The sequence below is a fragment of the Artemia franciscana genome, chromosome 4 (genome assembly GCF_032884065.1).
Source record: "Artemia franciscana chromosome 4, ASM3288406v1, whole genome shotgun sequence".
Taxonomy (NCBI): domain Eukaryota; kingdom Metazoa; phylum Arthropoda; class Branchiopoda; order Anostraca; family Artemiidae; genus Artemia; species Artemia franciscana.
The window spans coordinates 39,608,905-39,630,801 of record NC_088866.1 but is presented as its reverse complement, the minus strand read 5'-3'; the positions used below and the strand labels follow the sequence as shown (position 1 = coordinate 39,630,801).

The following is a 21,897-nucleotide window of genomic DNA, read 5'->3' as shown; positions in this document are numbered from 1 at the left end:
GAGGTATTTGTAACTTACGAAAGGGTGACCAGATCTTAATGAAATTTGATTTTTTAGAAGGATCTTGTGCTTTAAAGCTCTAATTTTAAATTCTGACCAGATCCTCTGACATCGGGGGGTTGGAGGGGGAAATCGGAATTCTTAGAAAATATGAAAGTTGGGGTATTTTTATCTTACGAATAGGTGATCGGATCTTAATGAAATTTGATATTTAGAAGGAATTCATGTCTCAGAGCTCTTATTTCAAATCTCGACCAGATCTTTTGACATTGGGGGAAGTTGGAGGGGAAATCTTGGAAAACACTTGGAGTGGAGGAATCGGGATGAAGCTTGGTGGATAGAATAAGCAAATGTCCTTGATACGTGATTGACGTAACCATACTGGATTCGCTCTCTTTGGGGGAGTTGGGGGAGGAGTTCAGTGATTTGGCGAGTTTGGTGCTTCTGGACGTGCTAGGACGATGAAAATTGGTAGGCGTGTCAGGGAGCTGCACAAATTGACTTGATAAGGTCGTTTTCTCAGATTTGACCACCTGGGGGGGCTAAAGGGAGAGGAAAAATTAGAAAAAATTAGGTATTTACAACTTACGAGTGTGTGATCGGATCTTACTGAATTTTGATATTTAGAAGGACATCGTGACTCAGAGCTCTTATTTTAAATTCTGACCGGCATTAAGCCTCTGATTTTCCTTTTAAATCAATCTATTGATTCTTAGAATTTTGTTAGAGCTCGTACCATATGAGCTCGTGGCTCTTAGCTCTTCTTGCCTCGTCACAAGTGCCAAATGAGCTCTTAGCTCTTGTTTCGGATTTGAGGTGCTGCCACTCTCATTCTGTTCACCACTACTAGAATGCTCTTTCCTTGAGCTCAGCTTTGATCTATGCTGCAACCAATTATCTAAAGATGCTTCTTGATCCTGGCTCGCTTTGTTCTCACCCATGGGCTTAATTCTGTTTTGGCTTAAATGTAAACCCTCTTTTAAGCCTCGTTTCTGTTGGAATTCTCGAAAAAATTGCGGCGTTGGGTACAGTTCAATTTTTTTTTTATTACGTTTGGGTTTCCATCGTTTTTTTTTTTCTTGGCTTTATTAAAATTATCTTTTTCTGGGGTTTCATTTTGGTTTTCCTTGCTTGTAGCGCTCATGAGAGGTTTTATGTCCGAAATCAAGTTGTTCATTTTTGCTGCTTGCGAATCACGAAGCGTTTATAATGTCCTCAGAATATTACCAATCCTCATGTAGAAATTCAGGTCACTGTCAATTTTTAGCAATCAGGTTCGGGATATTATCTACCTTTTTAGAATCAATCACCGTTTGCTTGGATTGAAAAAAGTTTTTTGCTAATATACATTCTACTTGTTGCATCTTTTTCACTTTTTTTTCCAAGTTAACCTGTAGCTTGTAAGGTAAACCTATTCTTTCTAATTATAGTAGTGGCAATAGAAGCAGTGGGACTAGTTTTAGTAGTGGCAGTAGTAGGGACAGTAGTAGTATTCACATAGTTCCCTTTGGTTAGTTCACTACCCCCTTTCTTTTAATGACTAAAAAATCTTTGTATGCTTTAAGTCTTTTTCTTTTTAACTAAGGTTGAAATCATTTCTTAATAATCTTTCCTAATCAAATATGTTACATAAATAATTGTGAAATAATTGTCACTCAATATTCGTCTATATTCAAGGTTGTAACATTGTTGGGTCAGTATGGTTTCGGCCCTTTAGAAGGCAAGAAATTATGCAAAGTTTTAATCCATTTATTTTAATGATATTCCCCCTACCCATTCATCCAAATTTCCATAGCTCAACTATTATTAAAATGTGTAGCAAAGTAGAATTACAAAAAGCTGGGAGGAAGCCAAAGGCGAGCAAAAGTAAGTTGAAGTAGTAATAATTTGAATCTAAAAACAAACACAAACCATTACTAATGAATAAATGAGATCTAAAACGATAGAAAGTACAATGAATAATCAAATCCAACTTGAAATAAAAAATAAACCACCACAAACAAAAGTGTAACCAGAAATGTAATTTCCATTCAAGTTAGCCCTCTCCTTATTTTATATGACTATTGGCTCGATATGCTCACCCTGACAAAAAAAAAAAAAAAAAAAAAAAAAAAAAAAAAAAAAAAAAAAAAAAAAAAAAAAAAAAAAAAAAAAAAATCCGTAATTTTTTCCTTCTGGCAAAAAATATGAAATTAAACAGTTTTGCAGATAGAACCCAGAAACCCTTACAGTATGGTTTTCTGATGCCTGGACATTAATTTTATGACAGCGCTGCATAGGTATTTCTGACACCCTTATTACAAGACTTGCAAAACCTGAGTCGATAATATTTTCTTGGAAATAAAGACTCCTTACTGAAAATCTGGGAAGTTCTGATAGATGCAGCTGTTGACGGAAGCTTGCCTTGCATTGACTTATAAAGCTTTGTCATGTGATACCCACAAACTGGCTTTAGTCTGTAACAGTTGAATCACAGGGATTATCATGGCGTATTTATCTGTTAATACATAATCCACTAAGGCCAAATCCATGTCTCTCGCTATTTTACTCTCAGTTTGGAGAAGATCGTCAGCGGCAATATACAGTTTTTTGAAACGCGGATTGAGGTATGTGACAATCGTGACGAGGGTGATCTGAATAAGGCCTGTAAGCCTAGAAGATATTTTATCTATATTTTATAAACGTAGTTTGAATACATGTTATGCAAACTTATGGATACAGCTTTGTATGCTGTGTATCAGCATATATGAGTCATTGGGTTGAATACATTATTCTTCTTCTTCTTGAAATATGGGATCTTTTCTGCCGGATATTCACCGGTAGATACCAGAAAGAGCTGAAACAATATCGTTTTCGACATCGATCTTTACTTTTCGATATTCGATACCGATATTTGGTGCGATATATCGATGTCGATAACCAATATCGCCCAACACTAACTGATATCATATCCAACTGCTTCACTTATAAGGTTCTAATATTATGTTTAGTTTGTCTAGCTTAGTAAATAATGACCTCAGGTAAAGATAAAATACTAAAGATAGTAATAAAAGTAAAATCTGAATGATGTTGCAGTGTAGTGGTTCTCATACCTCTTTGTGTGAGTGTTAAGGCCCTGTGAATGTTGCAACTTTACTATAAATAAAGGGAAAGAGATGGGGACGGTCTCTATGAGTATGCTTGCCATTCAGAATTGGAAAGCCTTCCTAAAGAAAGGTCTTGGCAAGCTGCGGACGCATATTAAATACCTGATTTTGTCAAAAACAAAATACCATCTATTAGGATACAGATGAAGCAAATATAAACCTTGGTCCAACGTTAACTGTAAGAAGACTTTTAGAGCGAAACAGAAAGAACACAAACTGGTTTTGGATTAAGAGTGAAAACAATCTAGTACGACTTGTGAAAGCACTTAGTGACACTCTTTATATAAATCCCCAACCCGGGCTGCAACACGAGCCTGGAGGAAAGGGTACCATCGTTTCCTCCGTTTTAATATTTATTCCCTCCCTTCTGACCAACTGAATTATAATTAGAGATTCTCAGGGAACGGCCGAAGATCTCGCCAAGATCTTTTGCAGGGTGCTAGGCATTCCCCCTCCAGGAAAATTCCCCCCGCATAATCCCACCCAGATTCCCCCTGAGTAATTTAATATGTTAATTAGAAGGGAAATTGAAAGGTCTACCGACATGTTTAAGTCAGAGGTAATGCCTTGGCGTTGCCTATAGTAAAGAACCATAAGGCTTCCATGTATTTTTGCCTGATAATCTTTCCCAGAGGCACTTCATGTAGAAGGTGTGATCGTATAAACTTCAGAGGGGACTCGTTTGATCGCGAATTCAAAGTTCTAATACCCTTTTTAAGATTCAGAGCTATTGGAGGCAACCAGCCCCACGTTATTTTCCCCCCAAACGCAATCGATCAAATTGTGAGATAGCTATTTTGTTCAAAACAATCCAAAGGTCAAATAACCATGCCTCCAGGGTTGATAACCCCCTTTTTAGTCCCTGGGATAAGGGTTGTAAGCTATGCAAGTCGGCCATTGTTAAGACATAAGGCTTAGAATATTAAGGTTAAACTTTATGTAAATGTTGAGGGGGACGCCAAGCACAATCAAAATATACTTTGTCCTTGCTGTTTGTGAAAAAGGAATATCAGTAATATCTAAGCAACAACTGATGGTATTAGGTTGAAACTTTTAATGTATGTCAAGGGGAAGTTAAAGAGAGACTGGAGGGAAACCAGCCCCCCTCTCCTTGCAACCAGCCCCCCTCCCCTCCCTGGATTGTCTGGATGCAATATATCAATTGTTTACATTCAGGATTTATTATTAGGAAAAGAGGAAGTTTAAGAAAAAGAGACTCTTTAGCTACCTTCTCTATCAAGACGTTCGATCAAAATTTGACATAGCCATCTTGTCCCAATAGTCTAAAGATTAAATAATTATGTCTTTAGGGATTTCATAATATTCCACAGCTTTGGAGAGGAATATCGAACATAATCAAAACATACCATGTGCATGCTAATTATTAAAAGAGAGTATCGGGAATATCTAAGAAAAGGCTGAGGCAATTAAATTGAAACTTAAAGGGTATATTGAGAGGGGTGTTGAAAAATGATTCGAGGGCTGCAAGGCCCTTTCTTTCTCTTTTTTGGATGTCCCCTCCCCTCAACAGTGATTAGAATTTGGGAAAGTGATTTTGTTATACAGGCAAAGGGTGTAGTAACTATGCCTCCGGGGATGCAATCCCCCCAAAGCCAAAAGCAAGGATTGTAAATTGAATAATTTGTCTTTTTAGTGACATAATATATTGTTAGGAGAAGGAGAATGTTTGATTCTGAGTGTGTTCAAAAAGTTTACGTGTATTAAGGTGAAACTTTAAGAATTGTTGAGGGGTAGTTTAGTGCTGAGGGGTCTGTCTTTTGGTTAGTTCAACATTCCCCACAAGAAGCCCTCTTAGCTTCAACTTCACACGCCAAACTGTTCCTAAGATATTGCTGATATACCCTTTTGATAACCTGCATAAGACGAAATGTTGTGATTCAGTTTACATTCCCCCTCAATATTCCTTGAATTTCACCTTTATACCTTTAGGCATAATGTAATAGTGGTCACGGTAGTAGTATTAGCTAGTAGTAGTATTACACAGCAATAGAACTAGTACGGGTAGCAGTATCAATAGTAATGTATGGCCTTTTGGTCAGTTGAAGACCCCCCCCCCCCATCAAGTCCTTAAAATTTTAACTTAATACAATTAGCCGTTGCTATGACATTACTGATATGACCTTTTGACAATCTGTATATTCATATGCCCACTGAAACTTTCATCTTAACATTCTTAGCCTCACAGGTAATAGTTAGAGTAGTAGTAGTAGTAGTAGTAGTAGTAGTAGTAGTAGTAGTAGCAGTAGTAGTTGTAGTAGCAGTAGCAGTAGCAGTAGTAGTAGTAGTAGTAGTAGTAGTAGTAGTAGTAGTAGTAGTAATAGTAGAAGCAGTAAAAGTAGTAGTGGTAGTAGTATTAGTAGTATCGTGCACATATTGTCTTTAGGTCAATGGATCTTCCCCTTTATGCATTCTCTGAAAGTTCCAACTTAATACCCAAACCCGTTCTTGAAATCCAATCAATCTTTTGACAATCTGCATGCATAGTGCGTTTTGATTTAGCTCGAACTTCCCCTCAATGTTCTCTGAAATTCTCACCTTCATACACTTAGCCTTAATACTACTAGTACATAGTGGGAGCAGCAGTAGTAGGAGAAGTAGTAACAGTAGCACAGTTTTGCACTAGTATTAGTAATACAATAGTAGCAGCAGTATTAATAGCAGTAGTAGCATTTACATGTGTCCTTTTGATCAGTTGGACATCCCTCTCATGATACCCCAGAAGTTCGATATTGAAGTTCGATTTTTGAAGAGCAATAAGCTCTTCAAAAAGTATTGCTGTTGTGTCCTTTTCACCCCCTTTTGATACCCTTTTCGTGTTAATATTCTTAACCTTTACGAGTAGTTGCAATTAAATTAGTAGTTGGAGTAGTTTAGTTGTAGTAGTAGTAGTAGTGGTTCTAGTAGTAGCAGTAAAAGTAGCAATGGTAGTCGTATTACTAGTAGTATAAACATAATGCATTTTTGTTAATTGATGTTCTCTTTTAACAATCCTCGGAAAGTTCCAACTTAATACGCAAATTCATTCTGGAGATACGCACTTTGACAACCTTCATGCACCTAGTGTGTATTGATTTAGTTCAAATTTTCACCTTCATACGCTTAGCTTTAATAATACTAGTATCATAGTAGTAGTGTTAGTAGTTGGAGCAGTAGTAGCAGCAATAGTATTGTATTGGTAGTAGTAGTACAGTAGTAGCAGCAGTATTAATAGCAGTACTAGGTTGTACATTTTGCCTTTTCATCAGTTGAACATCCCCTTCAAGATAACCAGGAAGTTTCACTTGGAACGGATAAGCCGTTTCAAAAATATTGCTGATACACCCTTTTGACAATCTGTATGTAGATAGTATGTTCTGAGTTAGTTCAACTTTCGCCTCAACATTTCCTCAGATGTTCATTTTGATATCCTCAGTGTTGGCAGTACTCGCTTTAGAAGCAGTAGTTTTAATAGTAGTAGTAACAGCAGTAGTACTGGTATTTGTAGTAGTAGTAGCAATAGTGTAGGAATCGGTGTAGACTTGAGAAGATATGTTGGTCCCCATCCTGCACTGGTATCCGGGATCACTGCTTTTCTAGAGGCCAGAATAATTTCAAAGATTTAAAGAACATTAAAATTGGAACTTGGAATGTTACGACGTTAAAAAATGACTATCGCATCGACATTTTGACTGACGAATTCAGACGGTTTGAACTGGATTTATTAGGAGTTTCAGAAACACATATACCAGGGGTAGAAAGCATGAAATTAGGTGACATAGAATTTGTTTACTCAGGCAGGAAGGATGGGGTACATAGACAGGGAGTAGGGCTCATGATGAATAAGGAAGCTGCTAAGTCTTGTTTAGGCTGGGAAGGTATTAATAATAGAATATTAATTGCTCATTTTATGACTAAAAAGTTTAGGGTATCAGTTATAGTAGTATATGCCCCCATTGAACCAACTGATGGAGATACTAGTGACTCAGATGAATTTTACTTACAGTTACAGGAGCAAATAGACAGGGTACCAGGTAGAAATATGGTGTTTTTGCTAGGAGATTTTAAAGCCCAGGTTGGTAGAAATAGGGATAGATGGTATCCTAGCCTAGGTAAATTTGGTGTAGGAAAAGAAAACAGTAATGGCTATAGGCTTTTGCAATTTTGTAGGTATAACAACCTAGTTATAACCAATACGGTGTTTGGTCACAAAATGGCCCATAAGTTGACATGGTATTCACGTGATGGTAAGACAGCAAACCTTATTGATTATGTTATTGTAAACAGAAGACTAGCAGGATCAATACAAGATACTAGGGTGTATAGGAGTGCTGTTATTGATGTTAAAAGTAAAGATCACCATCTAGTAGTATCTAAGGTTAATTTAAAGCTGAAATTTCGGAAGGGTAACTCCCTCCCGGAAAGTTATGATGTTGGTAGACTTCAGGATGAAAATTTGAGAAAAAAAATTCCAGGAACAGTTGAGTACTAAACTTGAGGGTTTAAAATTTGACAATGTGGAAGATGGATGGAATAATTTCAGAAAAACAATTTGTGAAGTTGCTGATGGTGTCCTAGGGAAGAGTGCTAAGACAGCAACTAGGAATATTAGTGAAAAAGCTTTAGGTTTAATAGAGAGTAGAAGGGGTTTGTATAAGAATTATCTGAGTGATAGGTCGTATGAAAACAAAAGGAATGTAAAGAAAGTGGAGAAAGCATTAAAATATGAACTAAGGAGATGTGAAATGGAGGCGATGGATAAAATTGCTGAGGATCTGGAAGATGCGGCTAGATGGCATAATAGTAAAATATTATACTGGCATGTTAATAAATTGAAAGGGAGTAGCCAATCCGGACTAGTCCCAGTTAAAGATAGAAATGGGGCCACAATTAGTGATAAGGAAAAAGTTAAAGAAAGATGGGTGGAACATTTTGAGAATATGCTAAACCGAGATACAGTTGCAGGAAAAGATATAGATGAAAATGAAAAAGTTTGTGATACCTTGGATGTGAAGGAAGATTTGTTTAGTGAGGAAGAATTAGCGACAGTACTAGAAGGATTAAAAAATAATAAGGCCCCAGGTGCTGATAGTATGATTAATGAGTTCCTTAAATATGGTGGCTCTGAGGTTAGGAATAAGCTACTGAAGATTATGAACATGATTTTTGAAAAAGGGGAAGTACCCAATGATTTTAGGAAAACCTTAATTAAACCACTGTATAAGAAAGGTGACAAGAGTGAGTGTCATAATTATCGAGGCATTAGTCTGGTCTCTGTAGGTAGCAAATTACTGAGTAATATGATACTTTTTAGACTGAGACATGCTGTAGACAAAGTTTTAAGGGAAGAACAGTGCGGTTTTAGAAAAGGTAGAAGATGTGTCGACCATGTTTTCACTCTTAGGTTAATAATTGAGAAGTCCCTTCGTTGTCAAACACCTTTGGTCCTTAGTTTTATCGATTATGAGCAAGCTTTCGATTCTGTTGATAGAACAGCGTTAACAAAGGTCTTATCGTTATATGGTATACCAGAAAAATACATTAAACTGATCTGCGCTATGTACGAGAATAATACTGCTGCGGTTAAGGTAGGAAATGAGGTTAGCAACTGGTCTTGTATTAAATCAGGAGTTAAGCAGGGTTGTGTTCTATCCCCCTTTATATGGATCATTTCGATGGACTTCGTCTTAAGGAGCACAGAAAAGGCAATTGGAGACCACGGAATCAAATGGGGAGGAAGAACGCTCCTGGACTTAGATTATGCTGATGATTTAAGCATATTAGATGAAAGTGTGAGCAAAATGAATGAATTTTTAGAGGTTTTACGAGTTCAGGGTGCTAAAATAGGCTTGAAAATTAATGTTAAGAAGACTAAGTCACTAAGGCTAGGAATAAGTGAAGATGAACAGGTGACATTAGGTAACGAAAAGGTAACGATTGATCAGGTTGGGAGCTTCAGTTACCTTTGTAGTATTATTAGTAAAGATGGTGGGAGCAGTGAAGATGTTAAAAGTAGAATAGCTAAAGCTCAGGGTGTTTTTTTCACATTTAAAAAAGGTTTGGAAGAATAGAAAGATAAGCCTACAAACCAAGATTAGAATATTGGAAGCTACAGTGATGACAGTGGTCAAATATGGCTCTGAAGCATGGGCACTCCGAAAAGCAGATGAAAATTTACTAGAATGTTTTCCAGAGAAATTGCCTGCGGATTGTTCAGGGTACCCAGCTGACTGACCGTATTTCAAACAGTAGGTTGTACGAAAAGTGTGGTTCAATCCCGCTTTCTGGGGCTATAATGAAAGAAAGGTTGAGATGGCTAGGCCACGTTCTACGGATGAAGGATGACAGATTACCGAAGATTGTCCTTTTTGGCCAACCGCCTGGGGCTACACGGAAAGCAGGTCGTCCTTGTCTGGGTTGGGAGGATGTCATAAATAAAGATTTAAAGGAAATAGGAACTTCCTGGGAGGGTGTAAAGAGGGAGGCTTTAAATAGATTAGGTTGGAGGAGGAGTGTGCGTAGCTGTGTTGGCCTCAGGCGGCTTGGTGCTGTAGTGAGTTATTAGTAGTAGTAGTAGTAGTAGTAGTAGCAATAGTAGCGTGTAAACATTGCCTTTTCGGTCAACTGATCATCCCTCTTATCATTTCCTGAAAGTTCCAACTTAATATACTTTGTCATTCCTGAGTTAAGCCCTCTTGACAACCCGCCAGCATATAACGGGTTTCGATTTAGTTCAGCACCCCTCAATATTCCCTGAATGCCCTTCGTCTTTTTGGAAACTAAAGGTCAAACATGACCACCTGTCTCGATGACGTATGCTATGTGTAAACAACGGACGAATTGCCTAACTTACATCTCTTACTCTTAGGGCTATGGTGGATTGACATCCCGAAAGACATAATTGCTGGATCTTTCAACTATGTTGAACAAAATAGCTGTCTAAAAATTTTGGTGGAATGTGTCTTGGGAAATGATGGACTTGAGGGGGAGGGTTTTGCCCTCCAATTACTTTTGACTCTTAAAAAGTGTGCTAGAAGTTTCAGTTTTCATAAAAACCTTATACGTCTCTGGGGCATAACTTACAACCCTAGCCCTCGGGCTCTGAAGGGGGGGATGTTAACCGTGGAGAGTTTTTTATATGATCTTTGGACCATTTTGAATAAAATGGTTATCTAAAAATTTTGATCAGTTGCATTTGTGGGAAAGAAGGTGGGGGGGGCTAGTTGCCCTCGGATCACTTTTGAATCTTAAAAATAGAACTAGAACTTTCAATTTCCAATCTAATGAGCCTCCTCCAAAGTTTATACTACCGTCCCTCCATAAAACCTTATATTTCCCTGGGGTATAAGTTACAACCTTTGCCCCCAGGCTACTGGCAGTTGTGTCAACGCTGGAGGCACCATTGTATGATCTTTGGACTATTTTGAACAAGATAGTCATCTCAAAATGTTGATTGGATGTATTTGGGGAAAAGAGGGTGTGAAGGGACTAGTTGTGCTCTGAGATTTCATCTATGCTGAAGAAAATGACTATATTAAAATTCTGATTGGATGTATTTTGGGAAATGATGGGCATGTGGGGGGGGTCTGGTTGCCCTGCAATCACTTTTTACTCTTAAGAAGGGCACTACTGCTTTCAATTTCCAATCGAATCAGCTCCTTTAGAAGCTCCTACGATAACTAAATGAATTAAAATAAATAATACATTGTGCCCACGTCGCTCTTCACTTAGGCAGCGCTATTACGCTGCCTATGATAAGTCGAAAATGATTGGAAACCAACCCGTCCTAAAAGTGATTTAGATGTCTGGTTCTTTTGTGACCCCTTAGGACATCTGATCGACATTTTGAGGTATCTATTTTGTACTTTTTCTGTGGTTGCTCAATTTTGCATGTGGGGAAATTTGTCATTGGAGGGAATTTCCGCGGGGGGGACGCCGGCTCCCTTTCTGCCGTATGGATTCCACCGGAAATGCTCGACATAGGAATGAATTGTACCTCTGACCCATGAATCCAATATTTTTGCTGTCTTTAGATGTTGCAAAAAAGTCTGATGTAAAAAGCTCCTCAAAGACTCCAAGCTTGTGGAATTTGCTGTCGTCCACCTGAGTTTCTTGGAAGTTTTCTAAGAAATCGCATTCTCCGTGTTGTTCTCGATGGGCTTAGCTCCTTTGAGTGACTTCTAAAGATTGCTATTCCTCAGTTTTGTATCCTCTGTGGAACCTTTTTTCCGGTGTTTTAGAGCAACATAGGAGAAAATCTCATCAAACTTCTGCGCAATTTAACTGACGATCCCACGGTCCATGCAGCTGTCTATAAACATGATGATTTTACAAGCTTCCCTTTCCCTACTGTTGGATTGGTGCCTGAATTGTCAATTCCGGTGAATCCCAGACCAAGGAGCTACCTTGGCTAATCGCGTGACTTCGCGTGGTTTCGCGTGACCAATCGGGTGACTTTACAAACTTTAAGTGAGAGATTTGATGTGTCAATGTGAATGTATTATGTGAATGTACTACCCTCCCTCTGATGAGCTATCTTTTTTTTATAGATCAACACCAATGGCTGTGCCCCATGATAAACAAGCTGTTGTACATTCACCTGTGAAATCACCACCTTATGCGAATTTTGTTACTTCAAGTTCAGCCAAACTGAGTGATATAATTGAAGAGGAAATGAGGCAAAGTCAAAATCTAATTAGAGCAAAGTCAAAACCACTTGTTTTAACACAAGTAAGTATTCAAACTCTTTCTTTCCTATTAATATGTAAATTTCCTGTTTTTGGTTATCGAACCACTAAAGCGATTTCCGCTGTTATATAGCTCTGGACTCTCATTTTCCTGTTTTTACCTTTAAGCCTAAGTTCTTAGAAACCCTCTGAACTCCTTCCGTCTTGTAAGAATTTGTTTGAGATTAATATAATCATGCCAGATCAGAACGTCTGATTCTTTTGGTTTGTATCCTATGGTAAAAGAGGCATGGGGAGAGGAGGTATGTTTTAGAAATGGGCTATCCAGGGAGGATATAAGTGGTAATTTCCTGTAGAGGCAATTTTATGCGACTTGGAAGAAGAATAAAATATTTGGGAATGGTTAGACGGAACAGTTATCCTTACAGTTGCCTGATGTGTGGAGAGTGGGAGGAAAATTTATTTTATATTCTGGTGAAGTGTGAAGGGTTAAGAGTCTTGAGAAAGTAAATTTTTGGAGTGGACGAGGGGGATGAGCCCTGGGTGGAAAAACTGCTGGGAAACGGGTGTTTTATTAGTACCAAGAATCAGGCGTGGTTTATTCGTGTAGCCATAACCCATCGTGAGAGTGATATGTAATGACTTTGTTTATTTGCTTGTATTAATGTTTTTGATGGTTTTCTGTGCTTTAATCGTTTTGAGCAAAAGTTTAAGTTTAATACTTTAACTGTATTTGTATGTTGTTAATTGTATTTGTATGTTTTTTTTTTTGTTTTTGTTTTTTGTATGTTGTTTTTTTGTGGCCATGGCCCTGTTTTTTTTTTTTTTGTTTTTTTTTTTTTTTTTGTATTAAGCATACTATACTATAAGAAAAACTAAAATCAATGATGGTACATGCAGTAAAGAATCCTTTGGTTTCAACATACATGCCATAGATGGCATTAGTTGCATTTACCCAGCGTTCAGTAAGCTTATTGCAATTGATGTTGTAAGTTTTAGCGTTCAATAGGTAATTTTAATTATTATATTGCGTTCGAAAGCCTTTATTGAAGCCTATTGCAATTAATTATTAATTATTTAGTTATTATGCTTGAGTACTCAATAAGATGCAATTCGTCCCTTTATAGATAGAAAATTCTTGGAATATGTATGTGTTATTATGCGCTAAAAACACTGTTAGTTAGTTTTAAAGGTTCTATAGGTTTACAAGATTTATGTGTTTGTGTGTGTGTGTGTAGGAGTTTCATTATGATGTTAAACTGCGTCCAACTGGAAACATTAATCACGCTTATTCAATAAGTTATTGCAACCAGTTGCAGTAAGGTCTGTTGAAAGCGGGGTTAATAGTGACTCTATTGCACGTAGATATAACAGTTTTTGGATTTAGATGCAACAATCTTAAGTTACTCTTTCAGGCAGTTTTATTTAATAAAAATAGTGAATTTTTTATAGCTCAACGGTACCCCAGATACCTTATGAATCTGAACTAACAGAATGAGGAGAGAAAATTCTTCTTATGAGATATCCTAGTGTATCTTGCATTAAAAATCCATCAAATCATATTCAGCCTAACGCGTGAGTTTTGCTGGTCTTAGAAATTTTATTAAGGGAGAACTAAGGGTTAGAAGACATATACAATCTTAAAACCAGCTTTTAAGCAGTGCTTAAAAACAGGAGCCTGTTGCCTCTAATTCTTTTTCTTCTTCTTTTTTCTTATTTTCATTTTCTTTTCTTTGTTTAAGTCTTTTTTTCTCCTCTATTTTGTTTTCTTGGTGCATAAGATAAAAAAAAATAGATGCTTGGAATTTGATTTTCTTCGGGGGGGAGGAGGGGTATTTAAATGGGAAAATCTATAAAGATTACAGCATGCAGTAGAACATGTCTCCTTTATTTTAAAAAGTAGCATGCTGGAGTTAGTCTCAGAGGGAGTTACTTTTGTGCGTCTGAATCATGACAGGTCTGTAGTAAATGATCGCTTTATATATCCTCCCTCTTTGTGTACAAAGGTGGATAAGGACTTACTGGAAGAGTCTTGCTTGCTTATACTTGCAGAAGGACCAGGTGTTTTTCAAACTTGAAGAACCTGGCATCTAAAATTTAGGTCGGGTCATTTTTTGGCAAAAGTTTTAGATTCTTAAAGTTAAAAGTTCCCAGATTGATGGCTTTGAGAAGATCATGCTTTATTGACACATTTTTATTCCAAAAAGCTTGTTAATTTAAAGATTGTTTAAGAGGATTTGCAACTAACATTCTCTTATGTAGCTAGCGGACATAATTTCTACACTTCTGTATGCATTTGTATTTAGCTATCATAATAATATTCAAATTTCTTTAAAATCTTGATCCCTTTGATCTCTTTTGCTTTGCTAAAAGTAGTATGATTTTAAACAGAAAAATTAGCAAGTTTAGAATTTTTTCTTTTTCAGAGTTTCAAAAAAAACTAAAATCCCTAATAAATGGTAAGTCAAAATAAAAGTACAACGTTGAAATTACCATCGTCAAAAGTCATAAACTGGTGACTTATAGATAGATAGATAGATAAGATTTTATTTTCACCAAAATTTTCATGGCACTGCCAAATTTCTTATGGTATAGTCGCATTAAAAAGCGACGCAAATAAAAAACAAAACAAAGAAAAACAAAACACATCAATCCTCCTGACTTTCGTTATACATTTTTACAAAGCTAGGTATAAAACTCTTCGCTAACCGCTGGTGGGCACAGCGTACCGGCTGAAGTTTGTCAACAGGCATTGCCACCCTGCGCGGGAATCGTTTTGTTGTGGATTGAGGGGAGAAAAGTGTTTTGTGGATTGGGTGGATCAAAGATTTTGTCCGAAATCCATGCAGAGTTTCTCTCTTCTTTTTTCCAGAGTTAGCATTTTAAACTTTGTCAGCAGCTCTTCATACAACATTTCTGCCTTCTTCGAAATTATCATTAGAGCTCTTTTCTGAACTCTTTCAAGCCTGGCGCTTTGCTCAGCCGTCAGTCCAAAATGCCATACAGGAGCTGCATATTCCAGAATTGAGCGAATGAGTCATGTAAATATTCGGAGGAGGTGATCTGGAGGGGCGCTATGTTTCGATATAAGCTTGAGCATCTGCAGCGCAGCATTACCCCTTATTACTAGACTAGTTTTGTTTGCTTCCCATTTTAAATCATGGATTATAATAACTCCCAAGAGTTTAATCTTACTGACTTTAAGAGAATCAGAGATAGTTGGTCGTAAGTTAGGTTCAGAAGAATTTAAAAATGAAATAGTTAGAATAGAAGATTTACTGTTATTTACTGTCAGTCCCCCACCATGAACAACAAGAAAAAAAAAGTTTTTGCAATGTTTGTTACTAATGTGTCTCTTTTTTCTTTTTTTTCCCAAGTTGATAGTATCGAACCTCTTGTCTTAGGATGTCGGTAGAGGGCTCATCAGAATGTGGCATAATATCTAGTGTCCTTCTCATTAATAGTAGAAATTAAGCCATAGTGATGTGCTGTTTTCTATCATTTTTTACCATAAACCAACAGTTTTTGCCGAAGAGGGCCAAAATTTTAAAAAGAACTTAAAAAATGTGAATTAAATCCAAAACTTTCTGAAGCTTAAAGCTCCTTTTATGTTTTTTTTTTATAATTTATCCTGCTACGCACGCTGCTGGTGATACTTCTCAACCTACACTACTTTCTTTCACAATTTTTGCTATTTTTTCTTCCTATGCATACACCAGGCAATACTGCTAAATTTGCATATCAGTCTTTTCGAGTATCTACCTACTCCCCTTCCCCATCCAATGAACTTATTGACATTTGACAAGTTTTGTGTCCTCCGTGTAAACTTGTTCCAATTTGTTTAGCGTTCAGCGTTTAGTGACAAGTTTTTTGAGCGTTAACACATGTATACAAGCGAATTTCGGGAGGGAAGGGGAATGTAGAATCTAAAGATCAATAAAGAGAAGTCTAGAAATAAACATATCGTTTTATTCGCCGTTCATTGCTTTATCCAAATGTTATATAATAATCATTTTCTTCGCAAATATTGACCGATAAGTCTGAAAAAGTTCACAGATAAAATAAACAAAAATATCGCTTATTCGAAATAAATCTCTCTGTAAGATGTCTACTTGACTTACTTTGACTTAAGTCTCCTGCCGGGCACTGCTCGGCATAGAGAGTGACGTCTGCCTCCTCCACCCACTTCAGTCCATGGCGAGTATTTGCTCCTCGCCCTGTCTGATGTTTGCCATCGCCAAGAACTCGGACAGGCTGTCGGACCAACGTATTTTCGGTCGGCCGCGAGGTTGCTTCCAACCAACTTTGATAGGGTCGAAGTCATAGATCATCTTTGCGGGTAGATGTGGTGGTATTCGAAGCAGATGCCCGAACCATCGTAAGGCTCGCTCAGCTGCTTGAGTCGAAAATCGAGACTGCTTTGTGAGCTGCTGAAGCTTTTCATTGCAGACGAAGTTGGACCATCGTAGGCCCTCAATCCTCCTCAGGTTCTTTGCATGAAATACGCAGCGTTGAAGATTCGCAGTTTCGTTGTGCGACTGATATTTGGTTTTCGCCAGAGGTGACGATTCAGTCTACCCATGACAGAAGACGCTTTAGATAATCTTGCCTGCAGCTCGGGGAGAAGTGAGCCATTTGAAGAAATTACGGAGAACCTCGATGCTAGTGGTGCTGTCCAGGCTAACTGGAGAGTTAACAGAGGGAGAAGACGGGTCTATGGCCATAATTTTAGTTTTACTCCAGTTTATATGCAGGCCTACTTTGGCAGCCTCTTCTCGCAGAATTCGGAGCGCTTCCAGCAGCTGCTCCATTGAGTCCGCCAGAATGGCCAAGTCATCGGCAAAATCGACATCTGTGATGGTATGATCTCCGAATTTGAGCCCAAAGCTGAGACGTGAAGTGGTTTTTGTCATAACGTAATCTATGATGACATTGAAGAGCTCTGGGGCCACTGCACATCCTTGGCGCACCCCTGTCGTGATTTGAAAGAACGGGCTGCGCCGACCATTAACTTGTACACAGCTCTCCGTCCCATGGTGCAGCGCCTTGAGAAGTCTGCAATATTTCTCGGGTAGGCCAGTCAACTCTAGAATCCGCCAAAGAGCTTTTCGATTGACTGAGTCAAATGCAGCACGGAAGTCAACGAAGGCAATAAATGCTTTCTGTCGGAACTCTATGGTCTTCTCTACTATTTGTCGAATCGTGAAAATCTGCTCGATGGTTGAACGATCCGACATAAAACCAGCTTGCTCCGGTCGCCGGATCTTTCGAATGATGCTCCGACATCGATCCAGCAGGACCATTGAAAACAGTTTGCCACGGACTGACAGTAGGGTTATTCCCCGGTAGTTGGAGCAGTCACTTCTCGAGCCTTTTCTCTTCCATAAGGGGATGATGACACCCTTCTGCCAATCCTCGGGAATTATCTCTGTTTGCCAGATTGTAGAGAACATTGTGTGTAGAAACAGGAATATTGCAGGACCTTTATATTTTAGCAGCTCTGAGTTTAAGCCACAGATACCAGCAGCTTTATTATTCTTGAGTCTTTTTATTGCATGTCCAATTTCTGAGGGGCTGAAAGGCTCATCTGGAGGAACATCTGTTCCAGGTCTTTGACTGCAAGGTTGGCTGGGACTATCATTAGGAGGCGGAGACGGACCAGTATTGTTGAGGAGCGAACGGAAGTGGTCCTTCCACCTATCAAGACAAGAACCTTCGTCAGAGAGAAGTGCACCATCCCTGGACAGGACGGGACCCAAGGTGGGAGTTTTATTTTCAGCGAGGTCTCGGAGATGCTTGAATAGACTGCCCATGTCTTTCTTTTTTGCAGCTAGCTCAATTTCATCGGCTTTCCTTGCAACAAACTGGGTTCTATCCCGGTGAATGAGTCTATTCCGCACTCCATTGAGCCTCCGATATGTGGTCATGTCCCCAAGAAGTCTTGTCTTCCGTCTTTGCTCTATGACTTGCAGTGTTTCATTAGTTAGCCACGATTTCAAGAGCCTCGAAGCGATTCGATATCTCGATACTGTACTTGTGGCGAGTATCTGGTTCCTTTAGTTTCCCAATATCTGCAGCGACGGGTTTTCTTTTCGATCGTTGTGCATGGAGGCGAAGTCGAAGATCGGAGCACACAAGCCTATGGTCTGTGTTTCGAAGCTCTGCTGATCTATAAGTTCTGCAGTTCTTCACCAATGATCTCCAGCGTTTGGAAATAATGACATAGTCAATCATCTTCTTTGTACGACCGTCATTACTATACCACGTGTACTGATGAATAGTTTTGCGTTGGAAGTAGGTGTTTGCAATGTAAAGGTCGTGAGATCGGCACTGTTCAAGTAAGCGGAGCCCATTGTCGTTAAGTGGGTCAGGGGATACAGGACCAACTGTGCCACGCCATAAACCCATATCATCGCGCACTGTCGCATTAAAGTCGCCAAGGAGAACAGTTATATCATGGGGGGTACTGTTGAAAGGCATCTGGACAAAGCAGAGTAGAAATCCTCCTTAGTCGCATCCTCAGAATCGTTGGTCGGGGCATAGCACACGATGACAGTCATCTTGCCATGCTTGTGTCCAAAGCGGGCCTTCATTAATCTGTCAGATACAGCTTCGTGTAAAAATAAGGCCTTTTTTGTAAGGCTATTTAGTGCAAGGCCAACACCATTCCTTCTCGAGCTTCCTCTAGACCAGAGCAATGAGTCACTGTTACCTATTCGCTCTTTTCCGCTTCTGGTAAGACGTGTTTCTGTGAGACCTGCAATTGACACTTTGTTCTTGCGAAGTTCTTCAGAGAGTAGGTTCTTTGACCCAGGTGCATTCAAAGTCAAGACATTCCAGGTGGCTATTCGTAGCCCCCTTCGGTCCATAAGGTTTAGTCTGTCAGTCTTTCTGACGTCGTCAGCATGTCTATTGACGTGCGATGGTCAAGATCTTAAAAGGGAATCCGGGTCCAAGGCTATATTGTCACTTTTCGTAGCACGTAATTTTCGGGTGGAGGGTCGCTAGCCCAACCGACCCTAGGCCTGGAATCTGATTACAGCCAGGTTAAACCTAGGTACTGAGATTCCTGGGGTGGGCTCCACCCGCCACATGATGCCTAGGAAAAGCAAATATCTTTCCAGACAGACTGGTTTACAAATTAAAAGATATTAAATTTTATTTTACTTTCAGATTGAAGATCAAGCAATAGAAGAGCTGTCAGAGTTTTATGGAGTGGATTCTCACTTTGATGAAAGGGTTTGTGTTGAACGTGTTGTCACGACTGTAATGACACCGACTTGGTTTCGATGATACGAAGGTAAGTCTTTTAGATGCTTCTAGGAATAATTCGCCATTCTTGTAATGATTGACGGGCTATTCGAGGGTTTAAAATAGATTCCGATCCCTTGAACAAACTCTGTTCTGGTAATCTTCAGTTTTTTAGTGTGTCGATGATGATATAGTCAAAGATGTTCAAAAACAAATAATAGCTGCTACAAAATTATAAATACCTGGGAACGACTCGAAACTAAACTTTGTTGTGCCATTTTGAATAAAGTATATCCTTTAGTTTTCAGTACTAGAGCAGCTTGTAACTAATGTTCGTGAAAATAAATACTGAACTAGTGCGGGTAACATCTCAAAGTTTCCCGTTAGTGTTAAATAGATCTCAACCGTTTTTTCTACCCTAAAATAAATATTTTTCTAATTTTTTGGAGAAGTAGGAAAGATAAATTAAGAAAGAAAATTCATTATTTGGTTGTTTAGAATTTTATTTTATTTTTTATTATTTTTTTTACCTCTAAATAACCAAAAGGAAGAATATGGTAGTTGATGTAAATGTAAGTTTAACGCATAAGAATCTTGCTTTATCCGAAGGGTTATATTTCTCTTAAGAGAAAAATTATTATCTTCCATTAAGTCTGGAAGATTTATTCTTCCAAAAAGAATGAAAAAAATCTTCCAAAATTTTACCTTTTTTTAGTGAAGATACTAAAAAAAGATATTTGTGATATTTAGGCTGTGGCGTTTGAGTTTTTTGCAAAAAAAAAAAAATCAAATAAGGCTTCCCTTCTCGTCCCAATTGGCGTGACTAATTCAAGGGGTGGGCCTCAAGGAAATTTGCCCTCCAACATTCTTCTTTAGTAAAACCACGGGTACTTTATAACAGCCATAAATGTTTCATGCTTATGATTTTGTATTTTTAGATTCTGGCTATACCATCCATATTATTTACTGTGTTCTCCCAGTAAAACACTATTTGAAAGTAAGGATCCCATCAATGCCCGTCATACACGTATACTCTTGTGTTATCTACATTACTTTGTCGATTTTCCTGAGCACCGAAATCCGTAATCGGCATACCCGACTTTAGATTGCTTCAAATTTCTTGGGTACCAAAATTACCGAGCTATTGCCCCAACTTTGGATTTATAGAGGCCTGAACTGGGTAATGGAGCACCGACTTCGATTTTACCGAAGATTTTGTTTAATAAAAGAAAATGTAGTAAATAAACAATAGCTACAGTTTAGTAATTATCCTTTATGCATGTCCATGTGCCATATTGTGAAGCTTGATCCTGCTTTTTGATTAATTCAAATGTTAGAAAAATACGTCTTTCAAATGAAAACAAAGAGCTAAGTTAAAACTTACAAGGAACCATAATCGTCCTATGTGCTGGGAGACAACAACCTAAAGTAACCCTTCGCTTTTTGATGTCTTATTTTTGAGTTAAATTTTAAACTTTTAAAGCTTTAAAAAAAAATTATCAAGGCTTCTATAACATTACTCCTGTGATAGACTTAAATATTTCATCCTCAGAACGTTCAGATAAAAAGTTAAAATTTAGAATAAACATTGATGGAAGCAGAATGGATGCATCCATTAATCTTCTTCCGTCTCCTGCTTATTGCGATAAGTTCAACTATTTATTTTAACCTTCTTTTCTTTTCTTTTCTTATAAACCCATCGTTTTTTAGAACCTTCTTACCTCCAATAATTGGGAAATGTTATCCTTTCAGCACCCCTATTGCATGTTTAGCCTAGATATATTCCTCTAAATGAAGTGAGTCCAGAGAATAAATAACCCTTCCTTTTTATCTGATGAACCTCTCATAAAAATATTGAGTTTGAGCCCAGCAATGCAGTACTTTTGGCTTGACGTACCCTCCCTCCTCACCGCCCCTTTTCTTATAAAAAGATCCACTATTACTCAACAATAGTAATTGTGCAACTGTGCTATATCGCAAAACTATCAGCATTGCTAAATAAACAGTCTATAAAAGCACCTCAGTTTATACAGACTGCATAAATTGCGTAGGAACAAATGAGCCACTTCGGGGTTGTGTGGCCATTGGAATATAGAGGTTATGTAAATAGCCTTTCAGTAATTCTGAACCAACTTATAGTCTCTGGGTTTTGTATTGGTGACATCTGGCCGTATTTGGCTAACATCGCTATAAAGTGCCACCCAAATGACAAGACTCGGCTTTATGATGCGAGGTCGTCTCTTTTGTTGCTATGACCAATGGTTCGACGCAATAAATCCGGATGAAAGTCCACTAATGAAAAAAAAAACGTCCATCCTTCTTGGGAAAAATACCAAACTTCGTTTTGTTTGTAGACAGTGGCTTGACACCTCTATTATTGGGCTCCCTTTAAATCAATTGTGTGAGTTTTATTCAGATAACACCCAGATTTAGGGATGTTTTCTCCTTTTTATTAAATTCTGTAAATTTTGACTTCAAGTTTTTAGCTTAGGTTTAAACTTTTTGAATTTCGCATCTATGCAATCAGTATGAAAAATAGCATTTTTGGTGTATATATTGATTTCCAAATTTAGTTTGTTTAAAGTTTCAGTTTCTAATGACAAGGGTCGCTCTTTACTTATCATTCAGAGCCATGGATAGTTTTATTTAGGACTGCAGGTTTTTTTTTTGTGAATCGCAAGGGAGGGTAAGTGAAATGAAAAAAAAACATTAAAAGCATGAAGTGACGATAAATAGACTTTGCACTTAGAATATGTAGTCGATTTAGTCTTTATCTGTAACTTATCTTTCTTTCTTTTCTATGGATTTTCTTTTTA

At 38.1% G+C, this 21,897-nt stretch overlaps 2 protein-coding genes across 7 annotated transcripts in view; one reads left to right on the top strand and one right to left on the bottom strand.

The window, feature by feature from the left end:
* Positions 1-1,647, bottom strand: part of LOC136026417 (retinol dehydrogenase 11-like) — a 128,201-nt gene extending 126,554 nt beyond the window's left edge. Inside the window, exon 1 of the mRNA XM_065702991.1 lies at positions 1,641-1,647. The gene's annotated coding sequence lies outside the window, so the exon portion shown is untranslated. The remainder of the gene's footprint in view (positions 1-1,640) is intronic.
* The window catches only part of LOC136026414 (inhibitor of Bruton tyrosine kinase-like), a 160,345-nt gene that overhangs the window by 98,389 nt on the left and 40,059 nt on the right, over positions 1-21,897 (top strand). For 5 of the 6 annotated variants that reach the window (XR_010617285.1, XR_010617284.1, XM_065702986.1 and 2 more), the window contains exons 17-18: positions 11,693-11,873; positions 19,004-19,130. Coding sequence is in view for 4 of the 6 variants with exons in the window: in XM_065702986.1 (XP_065559058.1) it covers positions 11,693-11,873; positions 19,004-19,123 (301 nt within the window). In the remaining 2 variants the exon portion in view is untranslated. Of the gene's footprint in view, positions 1-11,692; positions 11,874-19,003; positions 19,131-20,019; positions 21,861-21,897 lie in introns of those variants that run through there. The other variant, XM_065702987.1, reaches the window with a different exon arrangement.